This window comes from Acinonyx jubatus, chromosome E3 (genome assembly GCF_027475565.1).
Source record: "Acinonyx jubatus isolate Ajub_Pintada_27869175 chromosome E3, VMU_Ajub_asm_v1.0, whole genome shotgun sequence".
Taxonomy (NCBI): Eukaryota; Metazoa; Chordata; class Mammalia; order Carnivora; family Felidae; genus Acinonyx; species Acinonyx jubatus.
Window position 1 is genome coordinate 27,180,574 of NC_069398.1, and position 20,104 is coordinate 27,200,677.

A 20,104-nucleotide genomic window follows, 5' to 3' on the forward strand; every position below is an offset into this window, starting at 1 on the left:
CTCCCAGGACACACATACACAGGCCCCAAATCCACGGAAGCAGCAGGAGTGCAGTGGTTGAGGCTTATTCATGGTGTCGTGGGGAGAGGGAGGGATTTTGCAGCTGATGCTCTAAAGACAGGATGCAGGGCCCTGTAGAGGGAGTGAGTCTGCCTGGTGACTAGTCTAGTCCGAGTGGGGAGGGAAAGCCAGGCAAGAAAGGGAAAAGTTCCTTCTCAATTCTAACACCCACCTGGGCCCAGCAGAAAGGTCAGGGGCTCAGAGAGGTGGGAGGATCAAAGAGGGCACTCAGAGTGGGTACAGAGAGGAAGGGGGGTGTGCTGCCCTATGGTGGGGGTGGGGGGGAAGAGGTCAGTGAGAAGGTAGGAGGCCCAAAGGAGCTGAGGGGGCTTATGACAGGCTCATCACCAACAGTTATAGACCCCAGCCTGGCCCAGGCTAGGTTTTTCACTGTGGCTTTGGTGCCTGCTGACACCTCTGGGTTCTGCCCCTTCTCCTTCTTCTGGGTCATGAGCACAGGAGGGTGACAGCTCCACCCCTAGAGGCCAAGCCCTGTTGACTCCATGTCATCCAGAAGGGGGGGCTCAGGGGGCCTGGGCAAGTGACCAGGTCCAGGCTACCCAAGCTGGCCCTTGGCCTGGGAGAAAGGCCACAGTGGCCATGTGTGCTTTGGCTCCAGAGCAGCCCCCGACCCCCAGGGACACCCCTGTCCCCCACCAAAAGCCGCCAGCCCATCCACCTGCGGCACTGCTTCCTGGGCACTCAGCCTGGCCTCAGCCTCCTGCCGCCCCCAGCCTGGCCTCTTGCCCACCGCAGAGGCTTCTGTGCCAGCTGGAGCTGGCAGGCAGAGCACACTTCCCTTAGCATCTTGCCGGGGTCTTTGAGGCCTATGAGGCGGTCTGGGCCCAGTGAATCGAACCCCGGGGTGCAGGCAGCTCACTGAGCTGGGGAGCTCTTGGCCTATCTATTTTATTCCTAGCTTTGAGTATGGCCTGTGGCTCCGAGACCCCTCCCATACTGAGCTCCATCCCCACCACCATCCCCCCAAACTCCCCGGGATGGAGACAGGTAGATAAAAGCAAGTTTCATTGGATTCTTGTGATTCTAAACATAGTACACCTTCCTTGTGTGAGACCTGAGAAGTAGAGAAGCCAAGGAGAAAATGGAAATCATCTGTAGTCCCACCACCCAGAGACAGCCACTGTGAACATCAGAAGGTGGGGGGCGGGGGGAGGGTACTTTTTCCAGGATTTGTCCATGTGTTCATAGATACATAGAGTTTAAAAACCGGGAGCACACTGCTGAGGGAAGCCAGCATCCCATTTTTCACTCTATCATGAGAATTCTCTGATGTCTTTAAAGATTCTTTAAACAGCTGGCTTTTAGTGGCCATTTGAAGGCTGGACATGGGAAGAGCCACTTCCCAAGGGAGCCCGGGAGACCTGTGGGGAGAACCTTCCACCACCCCCCCCTTCCCTCTTAGGTGGAGCACACCTTTGGAGTCTGCTGGCTGTGGGTTTCCCTTGGTGAGGATGGCTTTGGGCCCTGTGACGCTCAGCCCGGGACCAAGGTGGGGAAGGCCAGAGCTGCTAAGGGGAAAAGAGGAGCATGTGAGGGTCACACATCCCCCAGGAAAGGTGAGAACCTGAATCCAACAAGACCTAAGAAGAAAGCTGAGGCGATTGCCAGTCTCCTGGACTCTGATCTCATTTGGGCCCCAACCTCCACGACCACATCTGTTTCCTCCCTTGTAAAATGGGCGTAATGCTACCTGCCCCCAAGTGTGCTATGAGAAGTGACTCAGGAAAGGATTAAACCCAGTGCGCTCAGTGGCCATCATCTGAGTGTGAGACCACACGGTCAAGATCTACTGAGTGCCTCCTATTTTCTGGGTCCGGTCTGAGCACTGAGGACACAGGTGAACCAGACAGCAACCCTGAACTTGAGGAACTCCCTGACTAGTGGGAAAGGCAGGCATGAGGGAACTGACATTGACGACCTGCTGAGGTTCTGCCAAGGCTAAGATGACCATGGTGATGTGGGCAGCCAGAGGAGGCTTCTGGGAGGGGGGCATTTACGTTGGGCTTTCAAGAACGACAGGGAAGGTGCCAGACAGAGAAGGCTGGGGCATGACACCCAGAGAACAGCATAGGCACAAAGGTATGAAAAGTCCTGGTGAATAATCTAATGCAGCCGTAGCACACAGGGAATGCCTGAGAATAAACGGCGGAGGGCAGCCCAGTGGGGAGTGAAGAAGTCCCAGCCAGGTCGAGAAATACCTTAGGAACCACTGTAAGAGCAGAGGATTTATTTGGAAAGCAACAGAAGTCATGGGAGGCTTTGCAGCATTGTCATTAACTGGTCAGATCTGCCCTTTAGGAAGCCCACTCTGGCTGCACTGGGGTGGAGGGAAGGATGGAAAGAGGACAAAGAGGCTGGGCGTTGGGGGGAGGTGACTGCAAAGGGGACAGGTACCGGAGACATGCCTCTGGGAGATTTGACATGTATGTGTACGTGCACGTGCACCAGGCTAGACTCATTCAGGGAGGAAGAAAGACCCATGGGCCAGGGGCAGGGCTAGAATGGGGTGGGCAGCCTGTCCCCGCACCCAGCCCCAGCTGCTGGCACAGCCCTCGGTATCAAACAGAGAACCCCAGGCTGGGGGAGCGGGCGCCCGCTCAGGGCTCCCAGCTTCAGGGCTGGGAGAGGACCTGAGCCACCCCTTCTCCCAACAGGATGCCACTTCTGGGGACTTCTGGGACGGGAAGGAAGCTAGGACACCCAGCAGGTCCTGCCTCCAGGCAGCCCTGTCCCCCCTCCCTGTCTGGGCCTGACACATGCTTATTGGTCTTTGTGAGCCATCCTTTAGTGTCCCCAGAACATCTCTCTTCTCTGCCTCCAAATTCTCTCTCCCTCTGTCCCCCTGCTCTTCATGTATCAGAAAGCAGAGAGGATCATTCGCTCATTCATTCAAACACTCATTCGTTCATCAAACTTTTGCTCAGCGGCTCCTCTCACCTTAAAAGCTCAATTATCATTGTCATCCCCAAATTCTGTGCTAGGCACTGGAGAAAGGGAGGAGCATTCCCCAGCCTGGTGGGGAACAAGGCCCATAAACTGGTGAATGTTTTGAGACAGAATATGGGTTAAGGGGGGAGCATTCCAAGGACAGCTAGGGCCCTGGCGGTGGGGGAGGTTGCCTGCCCAGTGGACTTTGGGGCCAGCTTCACAGATGGACTTGCTAAGAGGAGTCCAGGTTTGCCAGGGAGAGGGGGAGAGGGGAAGGCATTTTTGGCAGAGGGAACAGCATGTGCAGAGATATGGAGGGAACACCAGGCACTTGGGGAACGGCATGGCTGGAGAGTCGGGGTCTGGACCCAGGCTGGGGAGGGAGGCCTCACGAAGGGCCACAGTGCCGGTCCGGGGAGCCTAGCCTTTCTCCTGTGGGCAGCAGAGAAACCATGGGATGTTTCCAGCAGGTAAGCGAAAGGCCAGAGCTGTTTCGGGAAGGTCACCACTGAAGGGCAAGCATGATTTGAACAGATGGAGAGAACTAGGGGCCTGTGGTGTGTTTTCAGGACATGGGTCACATGGCCAGGGGCCTCTCCTACTGTCGCTCAGCTCCTCCCAACCTGGGACACTCAGAACCACTGCAGCCATGGTCTCTAGGCGTAGAGTACCCGCCTCCGGATTTCTAGAACAGTCCGTGAAAAGCAGATTCCTGGGACCCACCCAAAATGATGCGTTCAGAATCTGTGTGTGGGGCCTGGGGGTCTGCAGTTTTTTAAAGCTCCCAGGTGACTGTCCATGCTAGAGTTGAAAACCGGCGCCTTATCACTTCGCATATGCTGTTGCCTTTGCCTGGATGCCCTTCCTCCCTCTTCTTCTACCTCTTCGAATTTCAGCCTCTGCTCACAAGTCTTCTGGACAATACCTTGTTCCAAACTCTCCTCCCTCCATGTGCTCCCGAGTGTCCCATGCTACTTCCTTCTCGGCCCCTTTTACGTTCTGTCCTGGCAGGTCATTTAGTCACCGTGAACACTCATTTGGCATTTCCCGCTCAGTCCTCAAAATATCCTATGAGGTAGCCAGGTCACAGCAGGGGATACTGAGGCACAGAGAGGTTAATAAGGTCACCAACATCACCCAGCTAAGACATGGCAGGAACAAAGAGGCTGCACCATTTGATGGTACCCCAGGAGCTCTCTGAGGGCAGGGACGCTGCATTACTCACCGTTGCAGGTCCCGGGTGCGAACACAGGGTCTGGCATATGGGAGGTGTTCGGTTTCCACATCTGAAGGATGGGCTTAAGGATGACGATTCCCTTCCAGGGCTACTCTGCAGCTCGGGGAAGTCCATGGCCCCGACAGGGGTCGAAGCAGCGAGGTGCCCAGTCTGGAGCGGGTGTGGTGGCAGCAGAGGCAAGGACTCCTCTCTGCGATTTTAGAGTGGAACAGTCTTCCAGACAATAGGCCTCTCTCCCTCCTCTGCTGTGCTGAGGTGTGGCCTCTCCCACATAAGTCAATCCTGGCCAGGGAGCAGGGGAGGGCATGTTACTGGGGTGGGATCAGATGAGGCCCTGATGAACATTCTGGGGCTCATGGCAGAGCAAGGTGAGACTTGGAGAGGCTACAGCTGCACAAGCCGCCCCCGCCCAACCTGACCTTAAGGGACTCACCCCTTCCTGGAGCAAGGAGAGCCCCCCACCATTCCTGCCTCCCACCCACAATCCCTCAGGAGCCGTAGGTTATTGTCAATGATGTTGTTAATTAACTGCTTAATTAACTATTTAGGCTAATCAGATTAATTGACATTAATTGGCTACCATTTGTCAAGGACCCTGGAAAGCTGTGCCTCTCAGAGTTGACGTGTGTGACTGGGGCTGAGCAGGGGAGGCAGCAAGGAGCTGTCACAGTGCCGCAGAGCTGGGGGAGCAGGTGGCAGACCGTGGCAGGACCAATGGCACCAGGACTGTGGCTCTCAGGGCTGAGCCCGTGAACTCCTAAGTCTGGCTCTTTATACTTCAGGAAGTGCATCCCTCTTCCTGCCCCTCAGTTGCATTAAAAAAAAAAGGTCTGATGAGGGACCAGAGGGAAAAGGGAGATGCTTTCCATCCCTAAGGGCTCTAAAGACCTCGGAAGGGGGAGAGACCTTAAAATCCTAAATAAGCCATGATATAAGTAGGTCACCACAGAACAACTGCGGGATGGCATGCATGTATTCAGTTAAAGGAAAAAAAGGACAGATGAGCAGGATAGGGTAGATGAAATGTGCACAATATTAAATGTGATAAAATGATCAGATTTGTATTATTTAGTCAATTACAGCCCCCAAAACCCACAGTACATTTTTGTGCCTGTTTTAAAACACAACTTACAGTTTTAAATTATAGCACTTGAAACAAAAAAGAAAAAACTACTATGAAATGCATCCTACGTTTTGGAAAAAGAAAAAAAAATGCCAACCCACTCAAAACTGGGAGTGTGAATTTGTCTTCAGAGTCGTTCTCTTAAGATTAAATGGCTCCCACATCTATTGCAGCGCTGGGCTGGAAGTTGGTAGCCTTGACTTTTTCGCTGACCCCTTGAGTGTCCCTTCTCCTCTCGAGAATCCCTGGCCTGTCTTCCTGAGAGAGTGTGTATGTGGAGCACAGGAGGTGTGAATTTCGAGTATTCTGGAGATGAATACAAATGTGGGGGAAGAAAGGGGTCCATTTTTGCAGGAGGGTCAACCTGCCAGGATGAGGGAGGTGGCTTTCTGGGTAAGAGAAGGGCTTTTTGACAGAGATCTCTAGCTTGGTAAGGAAAGACCTGGAGAACAAATGTGGGGTCTCTCTTCTCCCCTTACTGCCCGATCCTGCAGCCCCTGGGGGAGGAAGGACCAGGAGAGACTGGAGGCTGTTGCCTAGCAACGGGAGGCGCATCTGGATCGATGGGAATGGCAGGCGAGGCTCCAGCCCCCAGCCCGGCTCTCTCTTTGATCTCACCCGGCCCAGCAGAAACCTGGGGGGGATGCCCAGGGCAGCCTGCTTGATTAGAGCTGAGTCAATAGAGGGAATTTTCCATAATGAGATTGTGTGGGCAATGGAGGCAGCTGCCCTGGCTTCTCCTGTCACCCTCCCCAGTGGGTGGAAGGGGCTTGTCTGTCTGTCCTGCACACACCCCTCCGGCTGATTACTCCTGGAGCTGCACATCACCAGCAACTTTGATTCTTCTAAGTCTTGCACTGCCAGAGACTCAGAGCCAGCCCTTCCCTGGCCCCAGTAGTATCCAGGCTCCTGACACTTCGTCCAGATGGGGAAACTGAGGCTCAAAAAGGAAAAGAGATCTGGTCACACAGCTTCTAGCTCATCTTGCCCTTCCTCGGCCCAGCTCCTGGGTGTGAGCCTGAAGGATCGGGTCCTTGAGGGGAGAAGGGGGCAAAGGGGATAATGGAAGCTGATGTCAGCCCACGGGCTCCTCTGACTTCACTCCACATTCAGCCCCAGAGGCCAACTAGGAAGAGTCCTCAGAGAGCAGGGAGTCCTGGCACACAGATGCCTCTCCCTAGGATGCCTCACCAAGGCCACCTGGCTTGGACCCTCCCCAGGACACAGAGATCACCTCTCTGGCAGCCCATGCCACCAGTGACAGGTCAGCCATACAAAGCTTCTTTCTCAGGCTCCCTATGCCCGAACCTCAGATACCCATTCTAGCTCAGGCAGCCACAGGGACACTGTCTGCTCCCTGGCTGAAGACTGTAGCTCCCGAAGGCTAGCGAGGGCCCGGAAGAGAAGTAGAGTGGGCTGAGTGGGATGCGTTCCTTTGTTCCACTAGGGTGAGGGGAAGGGAGACTAACGAACTCCTTGTTTGTGTGGTCTCAGCACTGGTCTACACACGCCTGCCTTCCAGGTTGAACTGGTCGGCGTTATTGTCAATGACCAGTATTACACGTCCTGCTCTGGTCCACTGATCTATAATACTGATCTGCGTGGGTCTGTGGGTTCCCGCACTGTCCACTGTTGATGTACCCAGTCTGAACTCCAGCTTCAGGCTCTCCATGGCCTGTCCTGGGCTACACTGGTCTGTACCGGATCTCACCTGGGCTGAATTGCCTATACTGTGTGCTCCTCTGTAGGGAGCAGAAGGCCGAGGCCTCCTTGTCTCTAGGGACCGGTCACCGAAATCCTCTGCCCTGGGAACCCAAACCAGAGCCAACAGGAGCAAGGACAGAGGTTCTGGGCTGATAGGCAGGGGCCTGGGTCCCAGGGCAAGTCCTTTGTATCCATTCAAGACAAGCTAAACTCCAAGGTTTGCAAAGTATATGACAATGTGACCTGTGTGAAAACGTGAGCACACGCAAAGTCTGGGCATACTAAGAGCAGTAACCAGGGACCTTTTCTGCTGAGGTCTCTGGCAGTGGTAAAAACAAAAAAAACAAAAAAACAAAAAAAAAACAAAAGGAGTGAGCTCCCCATCAGTGCAAACACAGGCTGACTTTCAGCGAAGTGTCACAGATGGTTTAATAAAGGTTCACAGCTCGGTTGCTTTGTGCCAAGCCCCATGCGGGGCACAAGGGACACAAAGATGGATGTTACCCTTGGTGAGCCCTTGGAGTCACTGCCCTCACTAGCCCAGGGAGCAAACAGTCACAGTAGGACGAAGAGAACTGGAGAGTAGTAGCCAGTGGGTAAGGTTCTGAGGGCACAGCAGAGGAGCGTCCCCCAGTGGAGGTTGCAGAAGGCTTCCTAGAGGAGGTGATGCTTGCGCAGAGTCTTACAGGAAAAAAAAAACGGAAAGGGAAGGGCATTCGGGGCAGAGGGAGCAGCGTGGGCCAGGGTGTTCTTAGGTGGACCAGAGTGTCGTGCGTCTGAGACACAGGGCACCTGGACAGATTGTTCAGGACCCAAGGGCCAGCTAAGCTGCCTGGGCTTTGTCCTGTGGACGGTAGGTTTGCCCGCCCTCCCTTGCCTGCCCTGGACAACCCATCCTGGCTCTTAGGGACTCAGATAGCCCGGCCGCATCCATTCCACGGCAGACCCAGACTGCAGGGAGGGGACAGCTCAGAGCCCTGCCCGGGGCCCAGTGCAGGGCTTGGATGGGGGGGACCGGAGTGGGACCACGAGTGAGCGCTGCAGCCCAGGCTGTGGTGCCAGCACCCCTACGGGCCAGGCTGCCGGCCCCTCCTAGAACCAGCCATCCAGGCCCAACCCAGCCAGACCCAGCCCAGGGGCTCCGGCCAGAGCCTGCCTCTGGCTCCAACAGGGGCAGCAGGAAGCTCTGACTGCTGAATAATTGAAAGGAAGGCTTTCAGTGATTCTCCCTCCCCCCTGCCGCGTCTTCTCGAGGCTTGGGTAACAAATGGCAGTGCCAGCACCTCCCAAGAGAGGCTCCAAGGCAGGGACGAAGCTCACGCTGCTAACCCTCTAGTTGCCAGGCTGGCTGAGTACTTCCTCCCAGGCCTCCTGCCGCAGCAGGTACCGGTCTCAGTGGGTGGCTGGCTGTGGAAAGCCGCCTTGTTGGCCCGTCTTCACACGTTGGTGCTGATTTGGAGAGGTACTCATCTACCTGGTCCCGTTCTGATTTAGACTGATCTATATGCCTTACTGGTTAACTCACGCCTGTCGTGGTTTAGGCCGGTTGGCATCATTTATGGGGAAAACTAGCGGTTAACACTTACTCATAGAACTTACTGTGTACCCTTAATTTAAAGGTGAATTACGTCACCCCTAAGCAGGGGAGGGGTGTAGGTATTTATAGGAGTCCCATTTTACGAATGAGGAAACTGAGCACAGAGGTTAAGTCGTTTTAAGGCACACAGGAGAGGACTTGAACACGGGCTGGCTCTTCGGCCACTTGCTGGTCTGCGCCTGGCTAATGTGCATCGGGCTGCCCTTAGGGCCAGACCGCTCCATCCAAAGGGCAGGGATCACCAAGAGTGAGGGCACTGGGCGGCAAGAGAGAGCTTTCCAAAATGCAAATCTGACCATGACCTCCCCAGCTCAACAGCCTTCACTGACTTCCTATTGCCTGCAGGGTATGATCCTAGCTCCTTCGTTCCCACTCCCCAGCCCCCTGGCCCGCTGTGCTCAGCCCTGCACAGGCCTATGCTCTTCCCTCTTTCCTCTCCAAGCCTTCTTCCCACGCACCCCCACACTGTGCCCACAACTTCCTTCCTTCCCTTCTTTGTCCCACCAGCTCCTACTTCCACTTCAAGATCTCGCCTCTGGGAAGACCTCCCAGCTATGCCCCTCCCCACACACCCCAGCTCAGTTGATGTCTCTGCCACATCTCCCATCCCAGTACTTATCTTGCTATATCATAGGCATCGGTACATTTTCGCCTGCATCTCTTATCCTCTGAGGGGCCCTGGAGGGGCCACTTGCTGAATAGCTATGACACGAATGAGTGACCCGAACCTAGAGCTGAGGGTGCTGTTACCTGGCCCCGTGGCCCGTGGCCCCCAGCCCCACCCTCTTGCCTGGGCAGCATAGGTCTTCCAGTTTGTTGCACCCACTACTTGATTATCTTTACCCCCCTCCCCATGCTCATGCTTGCGGGCTGGAGGTTTGGAGAAGGGTCCCCACAGGGAAGGGAGGGGTCAATAGCGTCAGTGCCAAGGGTGGGAGGAGGCTAGAGGCACACCTGGATTCCTCTGCACAGTGGAGATGGTCTTTCTTTTCCAGCTTCATAAAATATCTTGACACACAATTATTGTTGCACACTTCCTTCTACAAAGACCTGGACCCAGTTTCACAACCTAAGTACCTGGGTTTCCTGTGGGTAAGGTCCATCACGTTTCTGATAGCCACCAAGAAATTTTTTTCCTCCAGGAAACTCAGGAGGCGTGTCCCTCCCCACTGCCTTCTCCACACACCGGGCTCACCCTGTGTTCACAGACCCCGCCTGCACCCCATCATGCAGGCCATGCCACCCTGCCCCTCCTAGTCCCAGGTCCCTGGACCCTGCCGTGTCTCTGCCCTCTGCCCGTGCTTTGCCCTGCCTGTGCTCCCCCTTCCTTACATGGACAAGACTCACCCTTCAAAGGGCCAGTTCAAACATCCTTGCCTTTGTGAAGCCTTCTCTGAGCATCACCAGCAAAGACAGGCCCTCTCTGGTCTCTCTTTTTGCTCCCCCAGCATGGAAACCAGGATCTGTTTTCATAACAAGCATGTCACTGAAAGAATGAATGATCCTACCACGTCATCAAGTAGGGAGTATTGTCTTCAGTTTACAGATGAGAAAACTCGAGGCTTGGGGAGGTTTAATGACTTCCCTTGGTCACCCAGACAGAAGCGATAGAACTGGAATTCAGGCTCAAGTCTTCTGACTCTGAATTCAGAGTCTTCTTGTCTACCCCCCATCCCTGTCCTGGGCCAACAGGAGACAGCGGAAGGACCTTACTGGCAAGATGGCGGCTAACTTGTGTGTGGCCATGGATCTAGAGCTTGCTTGAAGCTGTGGCCTGTACCTTGAGGGGGTGGTGGCCCTGAGTCCTGGCACTATCGCTGGGAAGGTGGGTCTCTGGCGCGCAGGGGCAGGGAAACGAGCCCCCAGGAGAAGGGTGCTGTGCTCTGGGCCAGATAGGTTTCTGAACCCCAGGAGCAAAGGCAGCCCCTGGGGGCCTGCCTTGGGGTGCCCCGGTGCTGGGGGCTGAGAAGATGGGGAGGGGGAAAAGTGGCCTGTAGGGAGGGAAGGGAAAGCGGCCGGGGTCAGTCCGGCAAGCCCCCTGGAATGGTGCCCATCCCCTGCCCTGGCCGGCCTCTGCCCTCTCCTCCCTCTACAATTAACTCCCTGGTTCACTCTGGGGTTTCAGTCTTCCCGATGTAATGACAACCCCCAAATCAGGCCCAGGTTATGGGCTCCCAAGTGCCAGACCCCCTGACCTGGGGCTTCCTAGACATCTTCACCCAGATTTCCAGGGATTCCTCACACCCACCGTGTCCAAAAAGAGGACAGTCAACAACCACCAGTATTCACTGCACGCTAGGCACCCACTGTGATACCATTTCCCAGGGGTTAGTCCTTTACAGCAAGTCTCTGGGGAGGATGCTATCATTAGTTCCATCTTACAGGCAAGGAAACTGAGGCACAGAGTTTCAGTCACATGACACTCAGCTCATGAGTTCCCAAAGAGCCACCCTGTCTCCCCATCAAACCAGAGTTCCCCAGGACAGGGCCCACGCTCCCCCTCAGACGCACATGTGTCCTGTGGCCACCTCTCCCAGGCCTGGCCAGGCCGCTACTGACCTGAGCATCCTACCCCTCTGAGCCCCGGGGTGAGTGATGATCTCATTAGCTGAGAGGCCTCCGGCCCTGTCAGCAGACTGGACCCCACAGCACAGAAGGGCTGCTTCACTTTCACTTAATCTCTACCAGCAGAACTGGACTTGGAGGTACCAGCAGCCAGAAAGTGTTCCATCCTGTTCTCAGCCAGGCCTCAGCGGAGCCCAGCTTGGGTTGAGGAAAGGAGGCAAGCCCAGGGACTCAGTCAGGGCTCTGGCCCTGGAGTCACTTCCTGGCCAGCAAGAGAGGAGATGCTCCCCTGCCTGCCAGCATTAAATTAGAGTTCCATGACTTCATGTGCACATGGGTGTGGCTGGCCCGTGGGACCTGACCCAGTGCTGAGGACAGCCTCAGGGCTGAGCTCTCGAGGTGGCTGGTGTGGCTCTGACCACTGACTACATCAGCAGGAAGAGGATGGGCTGAAGGCTTGGCAGTATATATACAAGTTAGCATTACCTAGATTTCTAGAGTAAGAAAGGACCCACGGGACCTTTGAGTCCAGTGTCCTCATCGTCCAGAGAGGGAGAGTGACTTCCTCGGGGTCTCACAGCCAATCAGCAGCAGAGAAAACATTTCCCATTTTCTGCTCCACCTCTAAAGGACTCAGTGTGAATGTCCCCAAGGACCTCAACATGTTATGGCTCAGGCCCCACATCTGCCTGCTTGACCCCCACAAGCTCCTCACTCCCGACGCACCCCTCATTTGCCCTCCACGCTCCCCATCACAGTAAATGGCCTGCACCATCCATCCGGTCTCCCAAGCTAGAGACCCACTGTCATTCAAGACACCTCCCCCTGTCCTACATCCAGCCAGTCATGGTCCCGCCAAATCTACCCATTTCTTTCTTTCTTTCTTTCTTCTTTCTTTCTTTCTTTCTTTCTTTCTTTCTTTCTTTTTCTTCCTTCCTTCCTTTCCTTCCTTTCCTTCCTTCCTTCCTTCCTTCCTTTCCTTTTCTTCCTTCCTTCCTTTCCTTCCTTTCCTTCCTTTCCTTCCTTCCTTCCTTTCCTTCCTTTCCTTCCTTCCTTCCTTCCTTCCTTCCCTTTCCTTTCCTTTCTTTTTAAGTTTATTTATTTATTTTCAGGAGGGGTACAGAGAGAGAGGGAGAAAGAATCCCAAGCAGGCACTGCACTCTCAGTGCAGAGTCCTACATGGGGCTTGAACTCATGAACCATAAGATCATGACCTGAGCCTAAATCAAGAGTCAGACACTTAACTGACTGAGCCACCCAGTCGCCCGCATCCATTTATTTCTTGAATTGAGGTCCAGGCCTCATGTGCTTTAGTGTCCCTGTCTCCAGCCCTGCCTCACCCCTTCTGGGAAGCCATCCCTGACCAACCAGGTTGAGCTGCAAGAAACTCCTCGAATCCTTTGATCACACTACACCACTGGTCTCCCAACCCAGCCCATGAGCTCCCAGACTTTCATAGGGTAAGGCCCAGAGTAGATGCTGGGTGGGTATTTGCTGAGTGAGTATAATGTCTATCTCGTGTTGGAACATTCCTGTGATGGGGAATTCACTTATCCTGGGACGAAATGAACTGCTTAGTTGTTGTTTTTTTTCAAGGTTTGATTGCTAGGAAAAAAAAAAACAAAAAAATCCTGTCTCGGACTTAGCTGAAGTCTGCTCTAGATGACTTCCCTGCAGGAGTCCTGGCTTCCTTCTGGAGCAGCCCAGATTGTCTAGGTCTTTCCTCTTCTCAGTGTGATCGAGGACTCACTCACAGCATCAAGGGCACTCGAGAACTTGTTAGAAATGCAAATTCTCAGACACCACCCCAGACCTACTGAATCGGAAACTCTGAAGCTGTGTTTTAACAAACCCTCTGGGTGACTTTGACGCCTAATAAAATTTAGCACTGCTGTTCTAGACGCCAGCCCCCAGCTGCCGGTCCAGAGATAGTCTGTTGTCAGAATCACTGGGCAAACATTAACAATGCCCCAGAGACTTGGATTCAGTAGGTCTGGGGTGGGTCCCAGGTAGGATAGACATATAAGATACAAGACACCCAGTTAAATTTGAATTTCAGGGGTGCCTGGGTGGCTCAGTCGTTTAAGCGTCCGACTCTTGACTTCAGCTCAGGTCATGATGTCATGGTTTGTGAGTTCCAGCCCCACATCGGGCTCTCTGCTATCAGCACAGAGCCTGCCTCAGATCCCCTCTCCCTCTCTCTCTCTCTCTCTCTCTCTCTCTCTGCCCCACCCTCGCTCTCCCTCTCTCAAAAATAAATAAGCATTAAAAAAAAGATTCCCTCTTGGGCGCCTGGGTGGCTCAGTCGGTTCAGCGTCCAACTTTGGCTCGGGTCATGATCTCACGGCTCGTGAGTTCGAGCCCCGCATCGGGCTCTGTGCTGACAACTCAGAGCCTGGAGCCTGCTTCTGCTTCTGTGTCTCCCTCTCTCTCTGCCCCTAACCCACTCGCATTCTGTCTCTGTCTCTCTCATAAATAAGTAAACATTTTTTAAAAATTAAAAAAAAAAAAGATTCCCTCCTAAAAAATTTCTGAATTTCAGATAAACAAGGAATTTTTTTTGGTATAAGTATGCCCCAAATGTGAAATTCATGAATTTCTGGTTTAATTTTACTGTGCATCCTGTATTTTCATTTGCCAAATCTGGAAGCCCTACCTCATTTTAACAAGCTTCCCCACAGATTCAGCCAGGTTTGGCCTAAATCCTCCACCATCCTTCAAGTATTTCGAGATGGGGATTCTGACCACCTATATATTCTTATCACCTCCCCTTTCTAGACATTGTGTTTTTGTTGATGTAGCCTAAGAGAACACGCACTTCTGGCACCACGCTATGATACTGACTCAAATTGGGTCTGTGACCATTGAAAAACCCCTAAATCCTTTCTAAATACGCTGCTTTAAATTATGTCTATCCCATTTTTAGAAAGTGAATTCGGGATCCAGTTTCCAAGTGAGGGATTTCTCACTGTCCTGCTCAACCTTCTTCAATTCCTCCCATCTTTCCAGCCTGTTGAGTCCTTCTAGAAACTGATTGTATTTAGAAGCTTTCCCACATGCTGTCCTCTATGAATCTGATCATCAGATTATCAATGTTCCATCCAGTCAGTGGTGAACATACTGGATCAGACATGGGTGAGGACAGAGCCCTGTTTTGTGGTCCTTCACTAAATACCTCCATCTAATGTGACATCAACCCATTAATCAGCTCCCTTTGAGCACAGGTCAATCTATCCGCCAATTACAACGGTGCAGAACAGGATATTAGTTCCAATAAATCGCAATCTTTCTCTCTCTTTATGCAATTTCACAGGGATTCCATAAAAAATAATGTGAAATGCCTCTCAGAGAGACCGTGTGTCTGCAGTAACTCCCTGGTCTGCAGGCCCAGCAACTGCAACTTGGAAAGAAGCGGGTTTCACGTGCAATGACTCTTAGGGGCCTGGCCCCTCGTCTTGGGGTTCAGGGGTCGTCCTCCAATCACCTGCCTCTGATTCCTGTCTAGTGGCCTCCAACTCACCAGGTGAAGCTGGGAGAATCCACCGTCTGTCCTAATGAAAATCCAGACTGTCCCTGCCCCCATGCCTATGCACCTCTCTCTTTTACTTCTTAGAGACACGTCTGAAAGATTACCTGGACAGTCCAGCAATCTTACTTAGCCGGGCGTTCTCCTGATTCTAGGGATAGAACAGCTCGGGGTCTGGAGATGTGTGCTCAGCACTGCTCCCACCAGCTTCCCCTCCCCTGCCTTCAAGGAGCTCAAACAAACTTCTAGGCAAGGGCACCACGCCCATGTCAGAAGGAAAGAGTGCAAAGCAGCATCACTCAGAACCTGGCTCCCCCGAGGCCTAAGCACTTTATCCCTATACCCTCAGCACGCCTCTTCCATTGCCAGTGCTGGGTAGGCTCTGGGGAACCAGAAAGAAGGGATCCATCCCCCCAAAGCGCTCACAGTTCAGAAGGGGGGTCAGATGCAAAGAACAAGTCGAACTTCCGTTATCTATAGAGGTGAGGACAGAGCTAGAGCACAAGGAGATAATAACTCACCCTTCCTCAGAAGCAGGGACAGCTTCCCGGAGGCGGTGACATCTCTGGGCCCTGAAGGATGAACACAAGTCCCCCAAGTGGAAAAGTGAGGAAATGGAATCCCAGCATAGGGGAACCATAGGACACAAAGGAGTGAGCACATGCCTTGGGACAGATGACCAAGGCCGAAGGGCTGGATGTTGTTTGCAGGAGGAGGTGTAGCAAGGGATAAAGTTGCAGGACAGCGTAAGGCAAAATGCGAAGGGATCTTGCAACCCATATTAAGGACTATACCAGGTAGTCCTCTGTCCCGCCTCGTGTTGTGATATCTTCTGTTTGTTCCATCCACGTGCACTGGGCACCACCTGCTCGCTCAGGCACTTTGCTGGCACTAGGAGTTGAAAGCCAAACTGTCCCCAGCACAGAGGGAGCCAGACCCGTGAGTCCACAGTGACAACAATGAGCGGCAAGGGCTCTGGCAGGACGGCACCAGCCACGGGGTTTAAGGGAAGCCTTCGAGAAGGTGGTGATGCCTATGGGCAGTGACTCTGGGGACACAAAGGAGTCAGGAGAAGAGAAGGAGTCCCAGGGAAAGGGAGCACTGAATGAAAAAGCCTGGACACAAGAGAGATGCGGAATCTGTGCGGCAGGGTGTCCGTGGGGTGGTTACAGCTAGACCAGAAGGCAGGCCGTGGCACGACTTTAAGCGACCGGAAGCCACCAGAAGCTGTTACTCAGGTCATGACACAGTCTGATTTGCTCCTGGACTGATCTCTCAGGTTGCTGATGAGGGGGCGGGGAGGCGGGCAGGATGCCGGAGCAGCAGATCAGAGTGAGGGGCTTGGATTTTGGTGGCAACAGGAGGGGAGCGAGTGGATAAATGGAAGTGATACCAAGAAGGGATGGAGGACCAAACTTGCTGACAGGTGAGCTGTGATGGGCCGGGGCAGCAGGGATCTCCAAGCTCCACATGTGTTCCTGGCACAGGTGACCAACAGCCAGAAGGGTCACCCATGGGCCAAGCACTATGGCCAAGGCAGGTGGAGAACAGGGCTCCCAGAGCTCTGTGCGGGGCTTGATGAGTGTGGGATGCTTGTGGGTGACCCCAGGAGAGGCCCCGGTGGAGCTGGGGTGCAGGGCTGGGCTAGGACAGAGGCAGGAAGCTGGCAGGGCTTAGGGATGGAGAGAGAGGTTAGAAGAACAGGTTTGGTCTGTAAAGTCCCAAAAGCCTTCCTCTCCTGAAAAATCTGGATGATGCTCCCAGGCACAGGTAGGGACCAGAGGCTCGGAAAGGGTCAGTGACATCCTCAGGGTCACACAGCAAGGAGTGAGGAGCCTGGCCTAGAACCCAGGGACTTGGGATTTAGGGGGATGGACACATGAGCTTATGTTCTCATCGCCACCTCATCATCCCTGTCTGTCACTCTGTCCCCTTCTCTACCTTCCAGGTTTTGTGGCTCTGAACACCTCCCACCCCATCACTCTGAGGCCCATGAGGGGAATGTGTGTTGGGAGGTTATGTTGCAGGAAAGGCCCCGTCCAGGATGTCCAGACATGCCCAATCCCTTCTTCCCACCTCCCTCCACCCCTTCCCTCTCTCCCATCCCACTCGCTGGGAAGAAGGCCTCCCTGTTGCTTAGCAACTAGCTGGAGCCTAGGAGAAAGGAAATGGAAATAGCTCAGGAGGTGCCTCCCCTCTGTCAAGATAGGTCCTTGGTGTGTGTGTGCGCGTGTGTGCGTGCGTGTGCTTGCACGTGTGTGTATGCCGACTCTACTTTGAGCCTAGTGTGGAGTCTTATCTTTCAAGACATGCTGACGCCCACCTCGCCCTGAGCCTGAAGGAGGATGTGGCTGTCTGGAAAGCTAATGTCAGTGCCAATTTGGTTGTATCTTCAGAAGCAGTGTTTCCAGAACAAAGGAGGGGACAGACCTGTGGGGCTTCAGTCTGGATCTGGCCCACTGCTGGAAGGCTGGCTTTGGAAAAGTTGACCAGATCAACTGCAACCTGCATCTGTGGTGGGAATGCAGTTGACTTCATCTTCATATCTCCGCAGGGCTGCCCTGGGAGCTGGGGACACACGTGACCGCATGGGCCAGCAGGACAATGGGTGTTTGGGGGGAGGAGGTGGGGGGTTCAACTGAGGCTGAAGGGAAAAACAAAAATAAAACGAACAAATTTTACCTGGGGCACCTGGCTGGCTCTGTGTGAAGAGCATGTGAGTCTTGATCTCAGGGCTGTGAGTTTGAGCCCCACGATGGGTGTAGAGATTACTTAAATAAATAAATAAACAAACAAACAAATAAGCAAGCAAGCAAGTAACCAAACTTAAAAAAACAACAACAACCTAACACGTTTTCCCAGAGACCAATGTGGTTGCCTACAACCACAAGGGAGTTGCAAGCAGAGGCTAGGATTCAGGCCCAGGAACTGGTACAAGGGAGAGAGGGTTGCCCTAAGCGATTGCTAGGTCCCTCCCTGGAGAGGACTATTCCAAGCACAGGGCCCTTAGAGGCCATCTAGTCCAACCTGCATGAACCCACTTTACAGATGGGAAAGCCTGGGGTCCAATCTCCCCTCATGCCCTGAGGCGTGACCCGAAGGTGCTAACCTGACGTCCGCCCCCCTCTGCAGCTTGAGGGGGAGCGGATTAGAGCCATGAGTGGGCCTTTAAATCTCCAGGATTAACCCGCGCGGAGAGGAGCTTAGCAGGTGGCCGAGAAGTGACCATCCCGCCTGGTGTCTGTGTCTGTCTCGCAGGGCCGAGGCCAGCGGCTCCGGGGCCAGCCGCCATGTCCTCCACCGTGAACAACGGGGCGGCCGGCATGCCGTCCCCACCGGACGCGGCGAACGGCTTCCCTCAGCCGGGGGCCTCCTCGGGGACCTGGCCGCGGGCCGAGGAGGAGCTGCGCGCCGCGGAGCCGGGCCTGGTAAAGCGCGCGCATCGCGAGATCCTGGACCACGAGCGCAAGCGGCGCGTGGAGCTCAAGTGCATGGAGCTGCAGGAGATGATGGAGGAGCAAGGGTGAGCGGGCCACGGGGCTGGGCGGGTCACGGGGCGGGGCGGGGCCGGGCGAGGCTCGGACTGCAGTCAGGCTGGGAGGGGCCGCACTCGGAGCCAGTCCAGGTGGAGCCACTGCAAGGCCAGAACTTGCCTTCTTGTATTCATTTATCAACCGTCTTGGCCGCCTGCTCTACGTCAAGCTCTGAACTAGGCTCAGATTCACAGAAGCCAAGGAGACACACAGTCCATGTCTTCCAGAAACATCCAGTCCGGGGGGGAGAGAAGCATGCAAACACCTATGCTAACCAACTCAAGGTCTCAGTTTCCCCTTCTCTAAAACAACTCCATTGAGCTTCCTGGACTGTGCCAAGGTGGGTGCTGCAGCCAGGCAAGAGGGGACGATGGGCTTTTTTTAGTACAAGGCTACCTGTGGTTTCAGCAGAGGAACCCCAGCCAGCAGCCACACCCAGAAGCTTCAGTGTTACCTGTCCAGTTCAGACCCAGTCACAGGGACACACAAGTGCGCCAGCCACCGTGCTGCACAATGTTGGAGCTGGATCAGGGTCACTTCCTCAAAGACTGCCCCTCACTCCCTCCCCGACTGAGAAGAGAGACAACCATGTTTAGAGCCAACTCCGGTATAAAACGGATCGGAATCGTGGTTAAAGGACAGGACAGGAGAGGACCAAGCACTTCAGGAGCTCAGAGGAGAGATTCTGAGAGGAGACATTCGAATGGGCCTTGAAGGATGAGTAGGGGTTCGCCAGGGCTTGTGCATCGATCAGTCAGTAAGGCTCTTTTTAGGGACTTTCCTCAAAAGTCCAGTGGAGACAGGACAGGCCTGACACATGGGGCTGGAGGCAAAGAAACAGAACAAAGCCATTCCCATTTGTGCAGCTCTAAGGAAAGCTGGTAGTCTTGAGTGTCCATTTTGTATCTACCCTGAGGATTTTGAAACTATTGGGCTGGCTATTGAGGGAGTCAAAGTGAGGAGCAGGGCCCGCCCATCAGACTGGCACTGTTGGGGAGCTGACAAGTTGGAAATGCCCAGTGCACTGGGGCCCGGAGCCACACTGGGACAGACAGCCTGTGTACAGAAGTGCTTCTAAGCCTCGCCTTTGTCCGTCCAGGCCTCTGGGCTCCCCAAGAGGCAGCCAAGACATGGTTCACCATCACTATAAAGCCCAGGAAGACACTGAAGCTCAGACAGAGACAGTCCCTGGCTGCAGGCAGAGCCAAGGCTGGGCCCAGATCCAGGGTCCTCAGGGAGGCTGCCAGGCAGGGCCCCTGAGACACAGAGACTTGGTGTTCATCTCCAGCTGGGGACCAGGTGGGGGTGGGGGGGTCCCTGCCGAGAGGGATAAATGGATGGAAAGCAGCTGAAGGCAGACGGAAAGGAGGCTTCCAGCTGGCAATGAAACCAGGTTTGATGAGCCGTGGATGTGGACAGAGGAAATGAGATCCCCAGGGGTGGGAAGAGGAGAGCCCACGGACCTTATTTCAACCTGCAAATCCCAATAAGTTGGGGCGACTTGGGCAGTGAAGGGTTGACAGGCAGGTGGGCGAGTTGAGGGAACAGGAGGGGCGCCTGGGCCAGAAGAGGGCCAGCCTTCTGCGCTGCATTCTTGGAAACTGTCCCCTCCCCCTCCCACAGCCCCACCTCCTTCCTGAGCCCCCTCTCTCCCCCTTGAAGAGCCCCATCCTCCCAGGGAATCCCTAAGGCACCCCTCTCATGGGGCTCCTCCCCTCCCCAAGCCTCCTCCCCTGGCTGAATCTCCCTCTCCTCCAGGAGCCCCCCAGACCCTCACGGCACACAAGAAGGTCATCGCAGGATGAGGGCA

The 20,104-nt window shown here is 54.4% G+C and overlaps 1 protein-coding gene across 1 annotated transcript in view; it reads left to right on the forward strand.

Moving 5' to 3' along the window:
- The first annotated feature begins 10,360 nt into the window (after nt 1–10,360).
- The window catches only part of SRRM3 (serine/arginine repetitive matrix 3), a 42,971-nt gene continuing 33,227 nt past the window's right edge, over nt 10,361–20,104 (forward strand). The window contains 2 exon segments of the mRNA XM_053213539.1: nt 10,361–10,495; nt 18,020–18,284. Coding sequence (XP_053069514.1) covers nt 18,052–18,284 — 233 coding nt within the window. The 5' untranslated portion in view covers nt 10,361–10,495; nt 18,020–18,051.